The 19,908-nt window shown below is 41.3% G+C and overlaps 1 protein-coding gene across 1 annotated transcript in view; it reads right to left on the bottom strand.

Annotated features, from left to right (window-relative positions):
• Positions 1-9,902: 9,902 nt before the first annotated feature.
• LOC115433397 (protein sprouty homolog 3) overlaps positions 9,903-19,908 on the bottom strand; it is a 40,066-nt gene continuing 30,060 nt past the window's right edge. Inside the window, exon 2 of the mRNA XM_030154779.1 lies at positions 9,903-11,546. Within this exon, the coding sequence (XP_030010639.1) occupies positions 10,540-11,460 (921 nt within the window). The 5' untranslated portion in view covers positions 11,461-11,546 and the 3' untranslated portion in view covers positions 9,903-10,539. The remainder of the gene's footprint in view (positions 11,547-19,908) is intronic.

Genomic DNA, 19,908 nt, shown 5'->3' with positions numbered 1-19,908 from the left:
TTCTCTATATATTTGTTCCATATACTCTCCTTATATTCTTTTAACAACATACAAGATGCCAATTTGTACCAAAAGCGATGCTTTGCTAAGACACGACAGGAGAAGTTTGGTGGTTATAGCGGCAGCCTGCGTACGTACAGCATCAGACAGGTTCCTGACATCCACTCTGGTCCTGAGGGAGGAATGGTGGAAACTAGGGAAATCTGTATGTTCAAAGACCCTTTTATTTATTATGGCGCTAAAGGATTGTGTAGATGTGGCCTAATGTAGATTTGTATGTACACAGTATGCACAGATGCACACATACGGTCAGCACAAGTCAACAATGGAACCATTTAAAAAGCAGTTACATTTATGGCATTAAATTAGGTTACCAAACGAATCTTTGAAATCTTAAAGTGTTTGTCTCTAAAGGTTCAATATATAACATTTTCATGAGCTCATATGTGGTTTGTTTTGGAGTCAGTATTTTACGGGCAGGCAGTCATTTGCTAATGCTAGCTAACTCCATTGTGAAGCTAACAGTAGCTAGTGCTGCAATGGAGCAGCCGAAAAAAAGGGGCTGAATCAGAAGTGAGGATGAGAATTTACATCGAAAACATGACCCTGCGATCATGGATGTAGGCAACGTAGACAGGTATTAGCTTGGAAAATGGAATGATAAAGTGTTTAAGAAAACTGTATGAGGAGTGGACGGAGTTACTCTGATGTTACAAATTGCTAACTTACTAACATGATAAATGGTTCAATAAAAAAAAAAAAATTAAAAAAAAAAGGAAAACTGACTCCAGCCAAACTTTGTTATAAAATGTTAAATATGTAAGATTTAAATGTGATTATGTGAAGAGCATTTTGAAGTTCTGCATTTCTAAGCTAACATTAGCTAGTGGTACCAGCTCGATTCGACTCGGCTCGGCTCCACTCTGGTACCAGGTCCTGTTCCAGACTGTTTCCATTACAGGATACTACAGACTTTAGAGTACCTGGTCGTCACAGTGATGCAGTGCGTTACTTTTGTGACATCTGCTCAGACAGTCGCTGATAAAGTCGCTCATTGCGTGTTGTCTCGTCAAACTCATACTGAATTTTTCATGTGGATTAACGTACCGCTATATTTACTGTAAACTTCTGCATCTGTTTTTTGTAAAAGGGCGGGTCACAGAGACAACTGTCTGACCAATCAGTGGTCTGCAGTGTTTATATGTCACCTTTTAGTATCTGGTCCCCAGTCCTGGAACCTCAGTGGAGGGGATACCAAAAAAGTAGTACCTGGTACCAGATTCCAGGTCCTTTTTTGTATTGGAAATGCAAAAAGGGCGAGTCCAGTTGAGTCAAGTCGAGTCGAGCCGGTACCACATAGTGGAAACACAGTATTATACACTCAAATCAGAATGGCTACAGGATGTTATCACCTAGGTGACAGAGGCTGTTACCATAGAAACGCAGTAAGCTAATGATTGTCTCCCAGAACAAAACAGAGTCCATAAAGAACATCACATATGCAAACAAATAGGCATGAATTGTATATATTGCACCTTTAATTTCTTTTGGTAATTTGTTCATTTGTTTATAAAATGCATTTTACTGTTTCCAGGGCTGATGCATGAGATTCCACTGGTTTTGTTTTTTGTTTTTTTACAGCAACAAAAATTTAAACAAATGTTGCATTTTCTGAATAATATTCGGTTCAAGAGACCAAAAGATATTTTGTTAAAAAAAAAATAGTAGTGCCTGCATCAGTTTGTGTGCATCTGTGTTCCACCACTGGACACACAGCTGTGAAGAAACTGAACAGGAGAACATCAGTGAAAGTACGTTCAAGCGTTTCTGAGCACTGGACTGTGTTAAAAATATGGAGCACTTCTGTCTAAAACAAGCCAGTTACTAATGACGTTCCTCAGGTCATCTGCACAAGGACTGAATTGTGACTGAGGTCATCGAGCCAACGCTGAGGAGACAGTGTGTGTGTGTGTGTGTGTGTGTGTGTGTGTGTGTTTATGTGTCAAGGTTCTAATAGTTTTGGATTTTTCATTCTAGTTTAGTTTTATTTAGTTTTGACTTTTTTTTTCTCTAATTCAGTTCGTTTTAATTCATTTTTAGAGCAGGTTTACTAGTTTTTATTAGTTTCATTATTTTCTAAATGCTTAGTTTTAATTTAATTTTAGTATTAATTTTAGTTTGTTTTTTTTTTATCTCTTTTCCCTTCTTCTCTGTCATCGTATTCAAATAAATCCCAGACAGGACTCTGCTGCTTTCTTCCAACTTTAGTCTCCATGTTTCCAGGTAGAGTGGGGACTAGAAGATGACTGGAAACCACAAGTGAACACAAGTGACAGACCCTTAAATATCAGATGGTGACAGCAGAGAAAACTGATAGAGCCAAATAAATCAATTTCATATCAATCCGACATTGACAAAGATGAAAACGAAGGGAATTTTATCCATAATTTTTATCTGTTTTAGTTAGTTTTATAAACACACAGTTTCAGTTAGTTATGTTTTTTTTTCTTATTTATTTCAGTTAACGAAAATGTTTTTTCAATTCTAGCTTTTGTCATTTTGTTAGTTTTAATAATAACCTTGGTGTGTGTGTGTGTGTGTGTGTGTGTGTGCGTGTGTGTGTGTTGAACCCATCTGAGGCCACGCCAACACTAACACAGGTCCATGTGAAAACAAACCTCCCATTTTGACACATTTGTGGGTGAGGCTTCTGCAGACGCTGCAGCTTGGTTTGTCATTCTCAGAGCATGCACGCAGGATAGAACACGCAGGCAAATCAGTTCCAATAATGACAGAACAGGTTTATCATCAGCACTTCTAGTTGGTCATTTTATCCATATTACGACTGACACCATTCTGTTTTCAGCCAAAATGGGAGAAAATATTTTCAGATGCATCTGCTTCGACAGTATGTCAACAAATGTGTTTTGCATAAAAGTGTCAATGACATGGAATATGTTTTATGGTTGCCAATATTTGTAATAATAGCAATAATAATATAAAATAAAAACAGAGGTCATAGGTAGCGTTAAAGCAGAAGCTGGAAGTTGCAACACCTAAAGAAACAAAACAGCTGTATCTAAGCTGAATGTGTCTCTTGTTGCCGACCCGTCTATCAGAGTGAAACCAGTGATGAGCAAAGAAACTTTTAGGGCAACTTAGACAAAGCAGCAACAGGAATAAAACTGTCAACTTTTTAGAAAGGCCTGCTTAACCCTATAACACTGAACGTATCATATTTGATCGATGAGTTTGGAAGCCCTCTACATGAGCTCTGTAATATTTTTTTAATTGAAAAACCTGATGTATACAATTAGATACATACAATACACAGATAATCCACCAGGGGGAGGAGTTCATTCACCAGAGGCCTTTCCAGTGACACGACAAGACTGACATTAATGAGGAAGGAGGAAGAACTGGGACCATTCAGAAAAAGAATTAACAATGTGTTAGGCATGTTTGTGTTCTATTATGTTTTTGTTTGTTCTAAAATAATATTTGAGCATTGAGACCCGATGGATCAAATATGATACAAAATTGAAACTCATACAAGGAAAGTGATATTTTAAAAACTTTTTTTTTTTGGTTGTTCAGAAGGACCAATAAAGGCTCCAGGTTCAAAGAACTAGAATTTTCTGTCAGTGATTTAATGGTTCAGGCTTTACAGGGTTAAAACAGTGTAGGACTTTGGTCCCAGATGTTTGTCCACATGTGTCCGACCCCAGTCCTATCCTAATTATCTCTAATCCATTAGTCTTTCCGTGTTTTCGCACCTGAATCACTTCCCTCACGGTGAACACCTTCGTAGATGACTCCATCATAAACACAGTCTGTTTGTTTACAGAGCAAACTCAAACCTCACTCGGGCCTTTTTGGAAATTTTGTTGCAAAGTGCATTGTGGGAATTGTAATTCCACACGGCATCAGTTTGTCTGTTGGTGAGTGTTGAACTCAAATGTGTCCTTTACCTCCATCCACTGACTAGACTCATTCTGGAAAACGCCCCAGTGGACTGGAGGAGTTTACGTTGGAGGGATCTGGATCATTTTCTTGCTGAATCTGAACCACAATGCACTTTGCAACAAAATTTCTGAAAAGGCCTGAGTGATGTTTCAACTAATTTATTAGTGATAATTAGGCTATCACTCACTTTGGTTTTTACAAATTTGGAAAAAAAAAAAAAAATTGTGATGAAAGTCATGTGCTGCTTTAATTTTCTGTATGAGCTCATGTAAATAGTTTTCTTACTACTTTGTGCTTCTGATTGACAACAGATTCCAATTCACAACCTGTGCATCAGTGTTTTTCAACCTTGGGGTCGGGACCCCACATGGGGTCACCTGGAATTCAAATGGGGTCACCTGAGATTTCTAGTAATTGATTAAAAAAACACAAAAAAAACTTGCTAATAAAAAAATATATGGTGAGTTGACAGAGACAATCAGAATCCATAACAGACATGACAAACTGTGGTTGTGCAACTGCAGCCCTGTTGTTCTGTTTATCTGTCAACTGTTCACTGTGGTCAGTTTCAGATGCTGCAGCTCTTTCATAATTCATAGTTTCAGTTCTTGTTTGTTCAGTATTAATTGTCCTCCTTGTAAATCACAGCTGGACTGACTGGACAGATCCTGACCCTTTGTGCAGTAATCTACACCTGGATTTACTGCCTCTGTCCACAATAATAGACATTATATAGACTAAATATGTCTAAAATTAATGTTCATTTGCAACATAGTATAGCAAACTATTACATGATCAAAAATAAAGTAATTTTAGCAAAAAAAAAAAAAAAAAAAAATCTCTCTGTTTTGAATGCCTGGGGTCACCAGAAATTTGTGATGTTAAAATGAGGTCACGAGCCATAAAAGGTTGGAACCACTGTTCTACATGTTCTATTCTTATTTGATATATTTGTAACACCACTTACAGTGTCACTGTCTGCTCTTTCATTCACTAAAACCAAGTTGATACATTGGAATTTTCAGATAAACATGATTGTCTATTTCTCAAAATTCACCATCACATAAACAAAAGTATAATGTGACTGTTTTTAGACGACCAAATATCCACTGTGTTTGAAGTTTTCACATTGTTCCATGTAGATTCTTGTACTTTTGTTCAAAAATAAAGAGGTGTCTTTTTATTTGACACAGTCTAATGTGGTTGTCGAGCATAAAACAGGTACGCCAAAGGACACTGGCACCAGTTTATGCAAAAGAGCTGTCTGTCTGAGTTGCCCCCGAAAACTCCTTTAACTGATCACAATAGACAGCAGTGAGTAAAAGCCCAGCACAGTGAATGGAAAACAGCCAGAAGACCACTCTCATAGAAACCAAATCAAACACAATAAAAAATAGTTAATAAAGTTAATAGCCCATATTTACATATAAAAATATAGCAAAGGAACATTTAATAAATCAGGTCAGTGTGTGTGTCTGTGCTTATATGATGCAGCCTTGCACGCACACACACCTACACACACACACACACACACACACACACACACACACACCTACACACACACACACACACCTTATACATGTTGTTTCTCAGCTCAGAACCCTTCCTACTTCACAAAGACATGCATTTATATTTGTGTTGATGATTATTCTGAAATAAATGTGAACCTGAAGTACTGAATCAGAAAAACAGAAAATCATTTAACCCATAAAGACCCAGTGCTACTTCTGTGGCAGTTCCCAAATTAATTTTTCTCTATATTTAATATTTCTTAAGTGATTAATTGTCATTTACTATAATATTATCCTCTGTATTTTGTGTTTTTAGGTGATAATCGGGTATTTTCCTATATTTATTTCACTGATCGTGTAGATGTTCATAAAAGCTCAGAGTAAATTCCAAGGTTATTTTATCAAAACAGAGAAAACTACAGAAAAAGTGTCTTTTTCAGTCCAGTCTGTCATTAACTGAACATAAACCCAGTGTGTCCATCCACTGTTATTGATCCAACTCCATGGGTTTGACTGGTGAATTAAGGTTGTAGAAGATGACGGTGTTTCCACGGTAACTACGGAGCCTCTGAACGTCCAAATATGGTCATATCTGATGACCATGAAAATATGAAGAACTGTATTTTACACCAATTATTTAAATGTATTGATAGGATTAGTGGATCAACAGGTATTCAACAGTTTAGATCAGTACATGAGTTTAGTTGCCAGTGGTTGTTTGGGTCTTTATGGGTTAACACGGTACTTGAAAAAAGTTTGATGGGTGTTTCAGTGCATTCAGTCTTTGGGTTTTGCTTCATAGTGATGTCAACATCCTGTCTTTCCCTTCCCTTCCCACTCCCAGTATCACTATCCCCATCAGCTGTCCATCTGCCAAACACCACAGCTCCACTCATCCTGTCCCCTCACCTCCCTCCCTCCCACTCCTCATTCTTCTCCGGCCCATTAAGAGCTATCAAGAAGCTAATTGCCTGTTTGATCAACTCTCCATGGACCAGGAACTCAAGGCTTTTAGCCCTCTGAGCGTAAGAGGAGAGTCGGACAGGGTGGGAGGGATGTATGTGGGAATAATGTGCGTAGTGTCGGTCAGCCTCGCACTCCTTCTGGTTTTTGTTTTTTTTTTTAATCCCCATTTGTTTTTGTAGCTGTGGTAAACGGAATGTGACAATGAATGGAGAAAGAGATAAAGACGTAAATTAAGAGAAAACTCTGATGGGAGTGGCCACTGTGTTGGCTGATCAGACACATCTTAGCATAGGGATGGGAATCGATAAGAATTTATGATTCCGATTCCATTATCGATTTTGCTTATCGTTTTGATTCCTTATCAATTCTCTTATGGATTCTCATTGGGTGAGGGAATAAAAGAGTACAAACAGGTGTGTTTGCATTAACTGTCTTTTATATTTCCATCTGCACAGAAAATAGAACATATACAGTATGTACAAATAATAAGAACTGATGATGCCAGGCCCGGTTTGGGGGGGGGGGCGGCGTACAGTGAAAGTGAAACTCCAGACTCTTTACTAATTCCTCTATCGCCGCATTTCCACTACGTGGAACTGGTTCGACTCTGCTCATCTCCTGTTGTTGTGCACCTCATTTCCTTTCCCCTACCTTCAGAAACTTGTGGTTGAGGGGGTACGACGTTTGTTGCTCACACCAGAACCGGAAATGGGCCCAGGTGAGGGCCTGGGGTTCACTCTGCTGCTAAATTCACAAGTGTCGCTAAGTAGTGGATCAAATGAATCACATATGGACAAATGTTTGAACAGACTGGAGGGATTCCACCCTTTAGAAGAAATGGAAGCTTTGACAGTGTTCAGTGGACCTGGTGTGGTCTGTTTGGACCTGGTGTGGTCTGTTTGGACCTGGTGTCGTCTTTTTAGACCTGATGTGGTCTGTTTGGACCTGGTGTGGTCTGTTTGGACCGTTTCTGCCTCAACACTATTTTGCCTACGTTCTGACCAAAACAATGCAGTGTACATGTGACGTCATCGCACATGCGCAACGAAGGTGGACTCGATAAGCAGAATCATTAAGCAGGCAGGCAAACGATTCCAAAGACTCAAGCTCGAGCAAAAAGAACTGGTTTTCGATTCCCATCCCTATCTCAGCACAAATGAGCACCTGTGGAAGATTTTGGACCAACAGCACTCTGTACCTCTGTCAGAACCAGCTGTTGGAAAACAGACCAAGCACAAGACCATTATGTTTGATGTAGCTGTGCTGACACTTGTATAAAGATGTGAAAAAATGACGTTGCTTACAACTTTTGCTGGTTTGACATGTTATGCCATCCATTTGGGAGCTGGCTTTAGTGCTAATGTGCATTTGAAAGTATTGTTGGATGAAAAGCCAATGATTCTCTAGTCTAGTGGGAGGAGGGTGTAGGGTGGAGTAGCCAGGATTTTTAGTTATGGAAGTCTTGTCCCAGCAGCTGAAAGTTTCCTTCACACCACTGCTGTCTGCCTCACCATCAGTGGTGTAGTCCAGGGTATACGGTGGTATATGGAATATATCTACTCATTTTTTTGTCGTACATTCACTTCTAAATCCCCCTGATGTGCTCCATTCAGTCGTATATCTGACCCAAATTGCCTATTTTTTCCCCTCAGATGTTGAAGCCATGACCCGCCATACTCTGCTTCTAATTGGCTAGTACTCACTGCCTTCACTGATTAGATTGGTTAACTTTAGCCATTAGGACTGATGAGCCAATCAGACGCAGAGTAGGGCGGGTCACACCAAGGAAAATATTGCTAACTAGTGCTGTCCACCTCTGGAACCTGATTGGACAACTCCTCAGGTGCCGGTGCCACCCCAATTGATTGATAGGTCGCTGCACGTCTCATTGCAAGATGCGCAATTATTGGAAATGCAAACGAGAAAGGCAGAATAAACGTCTTTCAAGTGACTGACACATATCGAGAAATGAGTCACTGTTTTAAACTACTGGACATATGACTGCACTTTGAGAGGAAAAGAAATGTCGCCAATAGTTAAACTGTGTGAGTAGGCTAACATTATGAAAGGCTAACATTATGAAAGGCTAACAGAATGAAAGGCTAACGTTATGAAAGGCTAACAGAACGAAAGGCTAACGTTATGAAAGGCTAACAGAATGAAAGGCTAATGTTACGAAAGGCTAACAGAACGAAAGGCTAATGTTATGAAAGGCTAATGTTATGAAAGGCTAATGTTATGAAAGGCTAACGTTCTCCTATGTTTGCCTCATGTTGAATCCATTTCCATTCCTGCAGCTGCTTGTGCGTCCAGTAAAACCTACAAACTGCTCCTGATCAATTCATGATAATTTTATAATAGTGAGCAAATACTACTGATGGATTTTGGGGTAAACTAAACAGAGTAGTCCGACATGTCACTGTTTCTAAAATGGCATTTTCCTGGACTACTTCAAAAAAAAAAAAGGGGGCAAAAATTGAGAGTATACCCACTTCTCCGGGGACCACTACACCACTGCTCACCATTAGAGTCTAAGCACCTGCAAATATTATCCAAATGAGCCAGCTGGCATTGTTCTTTCATCACTTGCTTTCTGCTGTAACTTTATTGCAATTTGTCAAAAATATAATGAAAAAGTACAAATACGTCAATAGCATAAAATGCAGCAAGAATTATTATAATAGAAGTAATAGAAGTAGCCAAAAGTGTACAATACTGTGAAGCCCAGCCCCAAACTTCCTGAATTGTGAGACAGTACTACACCCCCCCCCCCCCCCCCCCCCCCCCTTTTTACTGGACCTGCATGAGGATAGCACATATGGTCCTGCAAAGGTCTGATTAATGTAGATGTTGTTGGTCAAGGAACTAAAGCTATTGTTTTTCACTCTTTCATGGAGATGGCACAGCATTGGAGGATTAATGGAAGAGAAAAGAGCAATAAGGGAGGGATGGGGGGGTAGGGGTGGGGGTGAGGGGCGGTAGTGAAGTAGGTTGGCGACAGACTGACTTTGGGAGGAAACCCGACCAGACCCTCAGAGCTCCACTGAAGCAGCACTGCTAAAAATAAGATGGAGGCTTCTTCTGCTGACAAAACAACCTGCACACAGGCTCGACATACAACGGTTGTTGTACAGTAGGAGGACACACACACACACACACACACACACACACACACACACACACACACACACACGCTGCCTAGTCACAATGGGTGCACCCTCCCTCCGGTTAAATAATCCCCCATTCACCTCTTGGTTGCTTGGGGAAAACATCGTCTCTCTCCCTCACAGTGCTTTTCCTTTACAAATGAGCTTAGTAGCATTGAAATTCACTCAGTTCATACAGTGCATGGTCCCTTTTTGGTTGTTACAGATGTGTTACAGCTGTCTTTATTTGACTTAATGCATGGATGCCGGTCAAATATCCACTGTGGCACCACATCAGTTTCTTTCTTCATTATTTTTTGTGGAGCTCTCTGATTGTTGTCATCTCAGTCCTGTCTTTGAAGCATCATCTGATTCTTTCTCTCTCTCTCTCTCTCTCTCTCTCTCTCTCTCTCTCTCTCTCTCTCTCTCTCTTTCTCTCTAGAGGACTGTCGGCCTATGAATTGCCAGAGGCATCTTTCCTTCCTGATTTTGGTCCGTTGCTCTTCCATTTGCTCTGTGCACATTCATTGCTAAGGACGGGGAAGTTAGGGTAATTAAAGAATAAATAAATAGATTTGAACATCCAGATTACACAACAGAAGGCGGACAGAGGTGGTATCTGTTTGGAAGGCTTAGTTAAAGTTGAATGGCAGTCTAGCAAAGGATAAGAGCTTCTTCTTCAGAAATTCTTCAGGCTTTTGTTTTAGGCATTGAGTCTCCAACGTGAACAGGCACAGTAAAGCTTTGGTCCCTCCTGAGCTGGAGAAGTAAATACAAGGTACGTTAGGTGACTAGGTTAACGACACGGTTGGTTGGCTTGTTGTATGTAGGTAGGTGGGTCACAATGGCATTGTTGTCACAATGTCAGCTGTGGCACTGTTGATTGGTGACAGCATTGCTTTGGCGACAGCTTAAGGGAAAAGAATCTTGCTGGCCCCCGTCCAGGTCTGTCATAACGGCTTTTCCAGGGCCTTGCTGCGAAGCGAGGGATGACCGGGGTTAGGGTTGGAGGCAGAAATCTTGCGGCACACAGTGTTGGTGTTACTGCACCTGCAGCCGGGGCGCGTGGCGCGGTCGTGGGCACACTGGCACAGGGCAAGGCACAGCCTGGCAGGTGGGTAGCAGCAGAGGCAGGGCAGACAAAGCGCTAGCAGCCCCATGGTGCCCCAACGGGCACAAGCGTGCGCTGTAGAGCAGGAGCACGGCCGATCAGCACAGTTATCTTCATCGTCCTGGGCGGAGCAGTGGTAGAACAGGCCTTTAACGCAACACAAGCAGGTGCCGTACTCCACCGCGCTTTCGGCGGAGCACAGGCATCGCTGTCCGCACGCCCAGCAGGAAGGCAAACGGCGAGGGGCGCAGCACTCGTGGCACTTACAACGACCACATCGCTCGCAGATGAACAAATGACGACCTAGCTCAGCTTCATCCTCTGCTAGGCCTTTACTCAGGGAAACGTCAGGCTTCAGATCTCCTTTAGGCTGGGAGCGAACCACTGAACCTAGACCAGAGTGAGATGGTGTCAAGCCTGCGAGCAGCCGCTGGTCTGAGGTGGTACTGGTCCGAGACATGGAGGAGCTTATAGTGCTGGAACGGCTCAGGTGGGACAGGTGAGCGTGCTGCTGCTGACTTTGGCTGCGGGGCAGAGCAGAGTGGGAGGAAAGCTGGGTGTGGTGAGGGTACACTCCATGAGAGTAACGGTCTTCGTGGACATAGAAAAATCCAGTCTGAGAACCTGGTTCCGGTACCATGGGCCGCTCCACATAGTCATTGTTGGCCCTGATGGCACGTATCTGATCGAGTGACAACACTTGGACCTGCTGGAGGTCCAACCCGTCCAGCTCCATCCTGAAGGAATGAGCGGGGTCCATCCTGGTGGGCCAGGCCGTGGGGCACCTGGACCGCAGGCCAGAGCTGGGGCGAGGAGCTCCCAACACTCACGGCACATCAGATAAACCTGGAACCACACAGAGACAACAAGGGAGGGGGTTAGTGGCGATGACTGAAACTTTTACGCGACAAGATTTACGTTTATCTAGAACACAGGACTTGTCGAAAGTGATTCCAATAATTTTGGTATTAGTGTGGGATCATGGGAGTTTCCATTTATTTCTATTTCTAGATTTAGTGACAGCGAATTTTCACATGTTATTTGTTTCAAATGAAATATTCATAAATGATGCTAAGTAACAAAAACATCAATATACTAGAAGCACTTGGAGAGCACAGACCTCCGCCAAGGCAGATCAGCGGTCCCCAGTGGCACCCCCACCCCCAATCACCACCAACATTTAATCATTTGTTCCTTGTGCCAGTCTCAACATTTCCTGAAATTTTCATCCAAATCCATCCATAACTTTTTGAGTTATCTTGCTCACAGACAGACAGACAGACAAACAAACAGACAAACCAACACCGGCAAAAACAGAACCTCCTTGGTGGAGGTAAATATTAGATTAGTAAGTTGACTACAATTATATATGTTGTTTTTCTACCTGCCATATGCCACATATTGTAGAAATACTGAAAAATTATGCCAACACATTAGCTTTCCACGGGTTTATTTTATCACAAATGATATGTAAATAATAAAAACATGCAGTGTTTCTGAATTAGTGCTATATTGATGTTACAATGTATAATTACAAGTCATTGAATCATTTAGAACTATTTTTGTTGGAGTTTATCCAGTGTGTGCTACGATACCACTGACTGGTGTCCAAATGAAAGTAAATCATCCCTTCTTCAACTAAAGTTTTGGACTTTTCTGATTTTGACCATTGTTGAAAATATTTGGTAGACAGAGTAAACCAAATATTTTAAAATTATTCTAAAACAGGCCAAGTCATTTTTAGACATGAAATTACTGTGAAAATGGTACATATTATGACTTTACACATAAAAAAGACCCAAAAGTTAATGTCAAATCTCCAATCTAGCAAAATATTGATCAAAGTCAGCCTTCCTGATCAAGAACAGCTACAATACTTTGAAATCAGATAAATCAAAGAGATCAGCATTAATATTAGAATAGGCCATAACCATACAGCCACTACACAGGTACAGACTACCTCCAAATATTTAGGAATTACTTGATCACAGATGGATTTAGGCAGCAAAGCTTCCACACAGCCATCAGCCGTGTCACCATGACCGCTGAGGTTCTCCACTGCTTAGACTATTATTAGCCAGCGAGATGCAACCATGTGGTCCACACTGTAATTTAGCATCTGCTGAACACAGCTGCTGCTGCCAAAGAGAAACCCACCTGCACAGCCAGAGCCCAGCACAGGCCCCAACCATAAAGACCAAGTGTTTTTACATCAACACTGAGTTTTCAGCATTTAGCTTCCCTCCAAGACTTCTTAAAAAATGCATTTATCTAAGATGTCTTAATTTAGAAAACCAGCTGATGAATATAAAGTAGTGCAGTTTGGTCTGTGGTCAGCAACAACCACGGCTATAAACAAACACCCGTATGAGACGCTTTTACTTAATGGCCACCTGTTGCTTTCACCGAGAAAACCCACAAATAAAAAATGACAACCAACTGCATGGACTAGGACTCCCTCCTGGGTAGAAAGCAGACAAAAAATCTTTACTTGGAAGCACAAAGTTCCAAGTAAAATTATAACATTTAAATGCTGCTGGATGGGTTTCAGAATGCTTACTGCTGTAGTTCCTAACTGTTTGTGGCTTGTGGCCCCATTTTAACATCACAAATTTCTGGTGACCCAGATATTTAAAATGGAGACTTTCTTTTTTTTTTTTTTTGTTTTTTTTTTTTGTTTTGTTTTTTTGTTTGCTAAATTAATTTGATTTTGATCATGTAATAGTTGGCTGTACTATGTTGCAAATAAATGTTCATTTTAGAGGACATTTAGTCTATATAATGTATATTATTATGGACAGAGGGAGAAAAGCTAGGTTGAGGTATTTACAAGGCCGCAAATTAAAACTGAACAAACAATTACTCAAACTCTGAATTATGAAAGAGCTGCAGCATCTGAAACCGACCACAATGAACATTTGACAGATAAACAGAACCACAGTGCTGCAGTTTCACACTCAGTTTGTCATGTCTTTTATGTTTTGTGATTGTCTCTTTCAACTCACCATATATTTTTTATTAGTATGTTGTTGGTTTTTTTTTTGGTTTTTTTTGTTTGTTTGTTTGTTTTTATCAATTACTACAAATTTCAGGTGACCCCATTTGAATTCCAGGCGACCCACATGGGGTCCCAACCCCAAGGTTGAAAAACACTGGCTTACTGCCTGTTTAACCTATTAAAATCCACTGAAACCACCGCTTTGTACTAACATTTTTTTATATTCCAAACTAGAACCCAATTGTACGGAAGTGTATTGCATTCACATGGAAAAATAAAAATCAGCTCTGTTTGTCTGAATTAACAACACAGTTATCTCATAAAAACAGAGCTGATTTTTAATTTTTTTTATAAAACCGTTTCCCGTAATTATGAGATAATTATCTTGTTAATTCAGCAGCAAAATAATCCATGGCTTCTTCCAAATATGAGCACTATGTTTACAGTAAATGTAGGAAATTCAGTTTTAATATTAAAAAGTGTTACACCTCACAGAACAAACATACTATGATCATACAGACTATGAAAATATAAAAATAGACTCTGTTTTTCTGAATTAACGAGATAACTATCTTGTAATTACGAGAAACGGTTTCATGAAAAAAATAAAAAAATTGGCTCTGTTTTTTCGAGATAATGATCATGTTAATTCAGGAAAAATAGAACCGATTTGTATTTTTCCACGTGAATGCAATACGCTTCCATACAATTAACATATCAGCATATCACATATAAATCACGATCAGCTCGTATGAAAATGTCCATATATGGTGCAGAAAAAAATAGTTATTTCATTAGGTTGTTCTTTGGTTGTTTGTGATGGAATGCAGTAAATAACTAAATAAATAAATAAATAAATAAACTTTATTTCATTTGTCATTTGTGCATCCACCTGTCTATCTGTCTGCAAGATCATCTAAAAACCTTCATGGTATTTGGTGGAAGGGTAGGGCATAGATGACATAGATGACATAGAACTCTTTACATTTTGGAGCTGACCGATCAAAATGGGGCTGGAAAACCTTCCACTTCCTTTAGCACTGGTGATCAAAAAGTCTATCAAAAAATAGTCGCATCAACTGAAAAACTGAACCAAGACATTTGTTACAGTAATAGAGGGTCTGCCCGTGACGTCACTGCTAGTGGAGTCACTGCAGTTCCACCCACTGAGTGTCAGAAAGAGGGAGATGAGTGACAGCGTTGGCTTCAATCTTGTCTAAACTGAAGAACAATATTGAATAAAAAATGGGGCAGAGCTGTTGTGAGATTGGTTGTATTTTCAGGTTCTTAAAGCAGTGGGAGCTATCGTTTTACAGACACTGAAAGATAAAGAAAAGAGAAGCAGATGGATCCACAAATCCAGGAAACCAAACCTAGATCTGTGGATCTTGTTTGGTGTCAGCTAACATTAAGTTATGCTGTATTTTTGGGTCCAATCAGACCTGAAATGACCTATTGTTTTGGCTAACGGTCCTTCTTAGTGCAGCTCTTGGTTTGTTTCATGATCAGATCTTTCCTGGTTTTTGTCTCATTTTGTGATTGTGAACCTTGTGCTCCTACATGATTAGTAAACTAACTGAAACTGAGGCCAACCTAGTTTTACAAATACGGAGGAACTGGAGAATAAAGCTACGACGGAGTATTAGGACCACAGAAGAAAAGAAAAACACTGGGCACTACCAGAAGAAAGTCAGAAAATATGGAGATAAAACCTGTGATTTAATGAGAATAAAGTCGAACACAAAAAGAATCACAATGTTCTGAGAATAAAGTTGTCATATTCCGACAATAAAGCCATAATATTATCAGAACAATCTGTTAATTTAAAAACAGGTGGTCTAAATCTGCTAATTTCCCAGAATGCAGTGGTGCCCTGCTGGTCCACAGCAGTAGTATCTGTGTTGGATAAAGGACTGGATCTGAACTAGACTCAGTAAATCTGCTCAGTCCCAGTAGATCATGCATATATTCACTGGGGTCAGTCCATGGTCTACTGGAAATGACCTTTGGATCAGCTGGTTCTGGACCCTAGTTTTGGAGCCTTTGGATCAGCTGGTTCTGGGCCCTAGTTTTGGAGCCTTTGGATCAGCTGGTTCTGGTCCTAGTTTTGGAGCCTTTGGATCAGCTGGTTCTGGGCCCTAGTTTTAGAGCCTTTGGATCAGCTGGTTCTGGTCCTAGTTTTGGAGCCTTTGGATCAGCTGGTTCTGGACCCTAGTTTTGGAGCCTTTGGATCAGCTGGTTCTGGGCCCTAGTTTTGGAGCCTTTGGATCAGCTGGTTCTGGTCCTAGTTTTGGAGCCTTTGGATCAGCTGGTTCTGGGCCCTAGTTTTAGAGCCTTTGGATCAGCTGGTTCTGGGCCCTAGTTTTGGAGCCTTTGGATCAGCTGGTTCTGGTCCTAGTTTTGGACCCTGGTTGTCAGTCCTGATGAAACCATGTATATTAGTTTCAGGTCCAAATAGCGCTGACCCCCCCCACCCTGGATCAGGTCTGGATCCTCCGTTTGTGTCCACATGTCAGTGTTCATGGACCACTTGTTCTTTGGTAGCTCGTACAGATCCATGTCCAGTCCAACTGTCCTTCATTTAATTTCAGATTTCCCATGGTCCTTTGCTCTGGCTGTGTTTACTGCTATACTCCGTCATGTTGAACAGGTTGATTTAAGACACTCAGTCTGACTGAGAGGGGCGTGGCCTGGGGGGGCAGTGACGTATGTGCAGACCCTCTATAACAGCTGTTTACTAAGGGAATCAGACTTTGTCACTGTTTAACAGAGAAGATAGTACTTCTATGGAAACACATCATGTTTATCATGTTCTTGTCAAACCAAACACAAAAAAGTTGTATATGAATATGTGAGGACTAAATATGAGTAAAACAGGCTGAGTTAAACAGGAGACCAGGGGCGTGATGTTCACATGAATCTTGAATGAATAAACTGTGGTGGGAAAATGTGCATTTCTTTGTACGAGTTTCACTTGCAGAGTAAAAACTCCTTCAACCTACATGTACAAATGCAGAACACATGCATATACATGCACGTCTTCAGTAACGCACACACACACACACACGCACGCATGCACACACACACACACACACACACACACACACACTGTAGTCCTGCCAAGTGGCCATGGGGGAGACATATCTGGCTGGCTCTTCACATGGGGGCTGGCCCTCTGTGAGAGTAATGAGGCCAAATGGAAATGCGTTTAAACCGGCTCAGATCAGGAGATTAGATGGAGGAGGGAGGTAAAGGCAGCACCAACAAATAACCATTCTCATCCACATGATAATAAGTACTGTACATTTATAAAACGCTGAGTTTATCAGACAGGTCTGACAGAAGTAGTTTGTTGCCCTTCACATTCATGCGTCTCATATGTATGTGGTATGTTCCGCTGTCTTTTTCCACTTGTTCTCAGCCCAGTCATTCATGCTCTCTACTGTCTTTTTATATCTTTGACATCTGCTACTGCTTTGGCTGGAATTATAAGTAGAAAAATAAACATTTCTGCAGATCTGTGCAGAAAAGGAGTTAGCACTTGTACACATCCCAGATTAAATGTAGAACATGACAAACATGACGTGTCGAACTTCCAATGAGGGTTAAGATCCAAGTCTCTTCTTGTCAGTTTATCAGCCATTGACCTCCTGACCTCTGCCAGGTCACCAGTCATCTGTTTAAGGGTTAGGGGTGCATTTGAGTCATGTTTGAATTGAGGTAGTTTAGCTTATGTTTTACATTCATGCAGAACCAAAAACTACAGACGGTAATACTTGCATTCTGTCACTAATGCCGTGTTTCCACTACGTGGTATCGGCTCGACTCGGCCTTTTTGCATTTCCATTACGAACAAGAAAAGCACTCTGAAAGCGCAGACCTTCGCCAAGACAGACCTGCCCCCCCGATCACCACCAAAATTTAATCATTTCTTCCTTGTGCCAGTATCAACATTTCCTGAAAATTTCATGAAAATCCATCCATAACTTTTTGAGTTATCTTGCTAACAAACAAACAAACAAACAAACAAACAAACACGTACGCACACACACACACACACACAAAGCAAAGCGATCACAATACCTCCTGACAGAGATTAAAAGGACCTGGAATCTGGTACCCGGTACTAGTTTTTTTGGTATCACCTTCGCTGAGGTTCCAGAACTGGGGACCAGATACTAAAAGGGGTCGTATAAACACTGCAGACCACTGAGTCATCTCTGTGACCCGACGTTTTACAAAACACAGATGCAGAAGTTGACAGTAAATCTGTCAGTAGGTGAATCCACATGAGGACAGCCCAAAAAACTACACCATGGTTTGTCGAAGAGATTCAGACGTAAACATTCAGCATGAGTTTGACGAGACAACACGCAACGAGTGAGTTTATCAGCGACTCTGAGCAGACGACACTGAAGTAACGCACCGCATCGCTATGACAACCAGGTACTGTAAAGTGGGTGGTATCCTGGAATGGAAACGGTCTCCAGGAATAGGACCTGGTACCAGAGTCGAGCTGAGCCGAGTCGAGCCGGTTCCACATAGTGGAAACACGGCATAACAGCAGGTGGGTTTCCATAACAGTTTTCAAAATAAAAGCTATATTTCTGCAATTTTGCCAAAGTACTTGTAGGTGCTTCCAGTGAACAGTGTACAATCCCATCTGTCCACATGTGTTCATTGTGGTCCAGTCCTGTCTAGTTGTGTTCTGGTTCTGGTTGAAGGCAGATGTTTGCCTCAGTTGGATCAGAACCTCCTGGGTTGCACTGACTGTCTTCAACTACAGAAGAAGGGAACGCAGACCCGAACCAAGGAAAAGTCCACATTTATGGACACCATGGCACCATGGACTTATGGGACACAACTGGACAGCAGGAATTCAACAACCAGTTGTGGATCCAGAATTTCCCAGTGACCCGGGTACCATCTACTGAACTGTGTGATGTTCTGGACCCTCTGGTGTCCCCAGACTGGTCCGGCCCTGGGGGGGGGGGCGGCAGTTCCTCCCCTAAAGCCAGTGTCTATTGGACAGAACCAACTAGAACCACCTGTTCTGAGGATGGGGTCATAGGGGAGACCACTGGACTGAGCAGAACCACCAGGACCACATGAACAGGACAGAACCTGTTCTGAGGACAGGGTCAGAGGGGAGACCACTGGACTGAGCAGAACCACCGGGACCACATGGGGCAAAATCAACTACATGGGTTTACTTTACACTATACTTCTATATCGAAACGTCTCAAAAACCACCTCATGAGAGTGTAAAAACTTTTTTGCGATCTTGGACAGTTTTGGCGACATTTCGGTGTTTCCATTCCTAGTTTTCTATTGCACAATTTACATTTTGCACATTTCTGAGAGTAATGGAAACCCAGCTAGTGACACTAACTCTAGATCCTGCAAACCCAACCTTAAAAGAACTTTCACTTTGGGTCAGGGTCCCATAAACATGTAGATGTTTGTTTAAGCTTTATTGAATTTCAAAATATATGTTAAATGGGACAAAGTACAATTATGGTATTTTAAATACCACCATTTATTTTTCAGACAAGATGGAGGTGGGGGACAGCAGGGGGGAGGTTTAACGCTGGTGTTAACCTCTTGAAATCAATTATACTGAATAACACTACTGTGTTAAACATCACCAGCTGAGTTCAACTGTGCAATAACAGTAAACACATACCGTCAAGCCCGGATTAACCATATGGGCAACTGGGCAATTGCCCAGGGACCCGCGGCCTCTGAAGGGCCCTGGGTAGCTCGGGCATAACGAAAATATCTGGTTATCTTTTGCTTATAAATGAAACTGTCCGCTGCCCGGAGCCATTGCACTGCACAGAAACCCTGCTCCTGCTGTCTGTGACCGTGAGCTGAGACCCTCTCCTCATTGGTCAGTCCAAAAAGTGAATCAGTGAATCAACATGCGTGCACTGAGCGGGATGTGAGACGTCAAGAACTACGCGAATCAAAACATTGCAAACATGGAGAAGCAGCTAAGTGGGAGCACCAAACGAAAATTAAAAAAGGAGAGGGACATTAAAAACAGTTTTAAAGACGGTTTTCCAGATGTTTACAGTATTTAGTATATGTAGTATTTAGTATTCAAATGTTTAACCCTTGCCTTGACATGCCTTGAATTGTGATGTGTTTTCTGTTTAGAAGTTAAACTGGGACCTAAATGTTTATTTTAGCAGATTATACTGCATT

The sequence above is a fragment of the Sphaeramia orbicularis genome, chromosome 14 (genome assembly GCF_902148855.1).
Source record: "Sphaeramia orbicularis chromosome 14, fSphaOr1.1, whole genome shotgun sequence".
In the NCBI taxonomy this organism is placed as follows: Eukaryota; Metazoa; Chordata; class Actinopteri; order Kurtiformes; family Apogonidae; genus Sphaeramia; species Sphaeramia orbicularis.
This window is presented reverse-complemented; position numbering and strand designations above follow the sequence as displayed.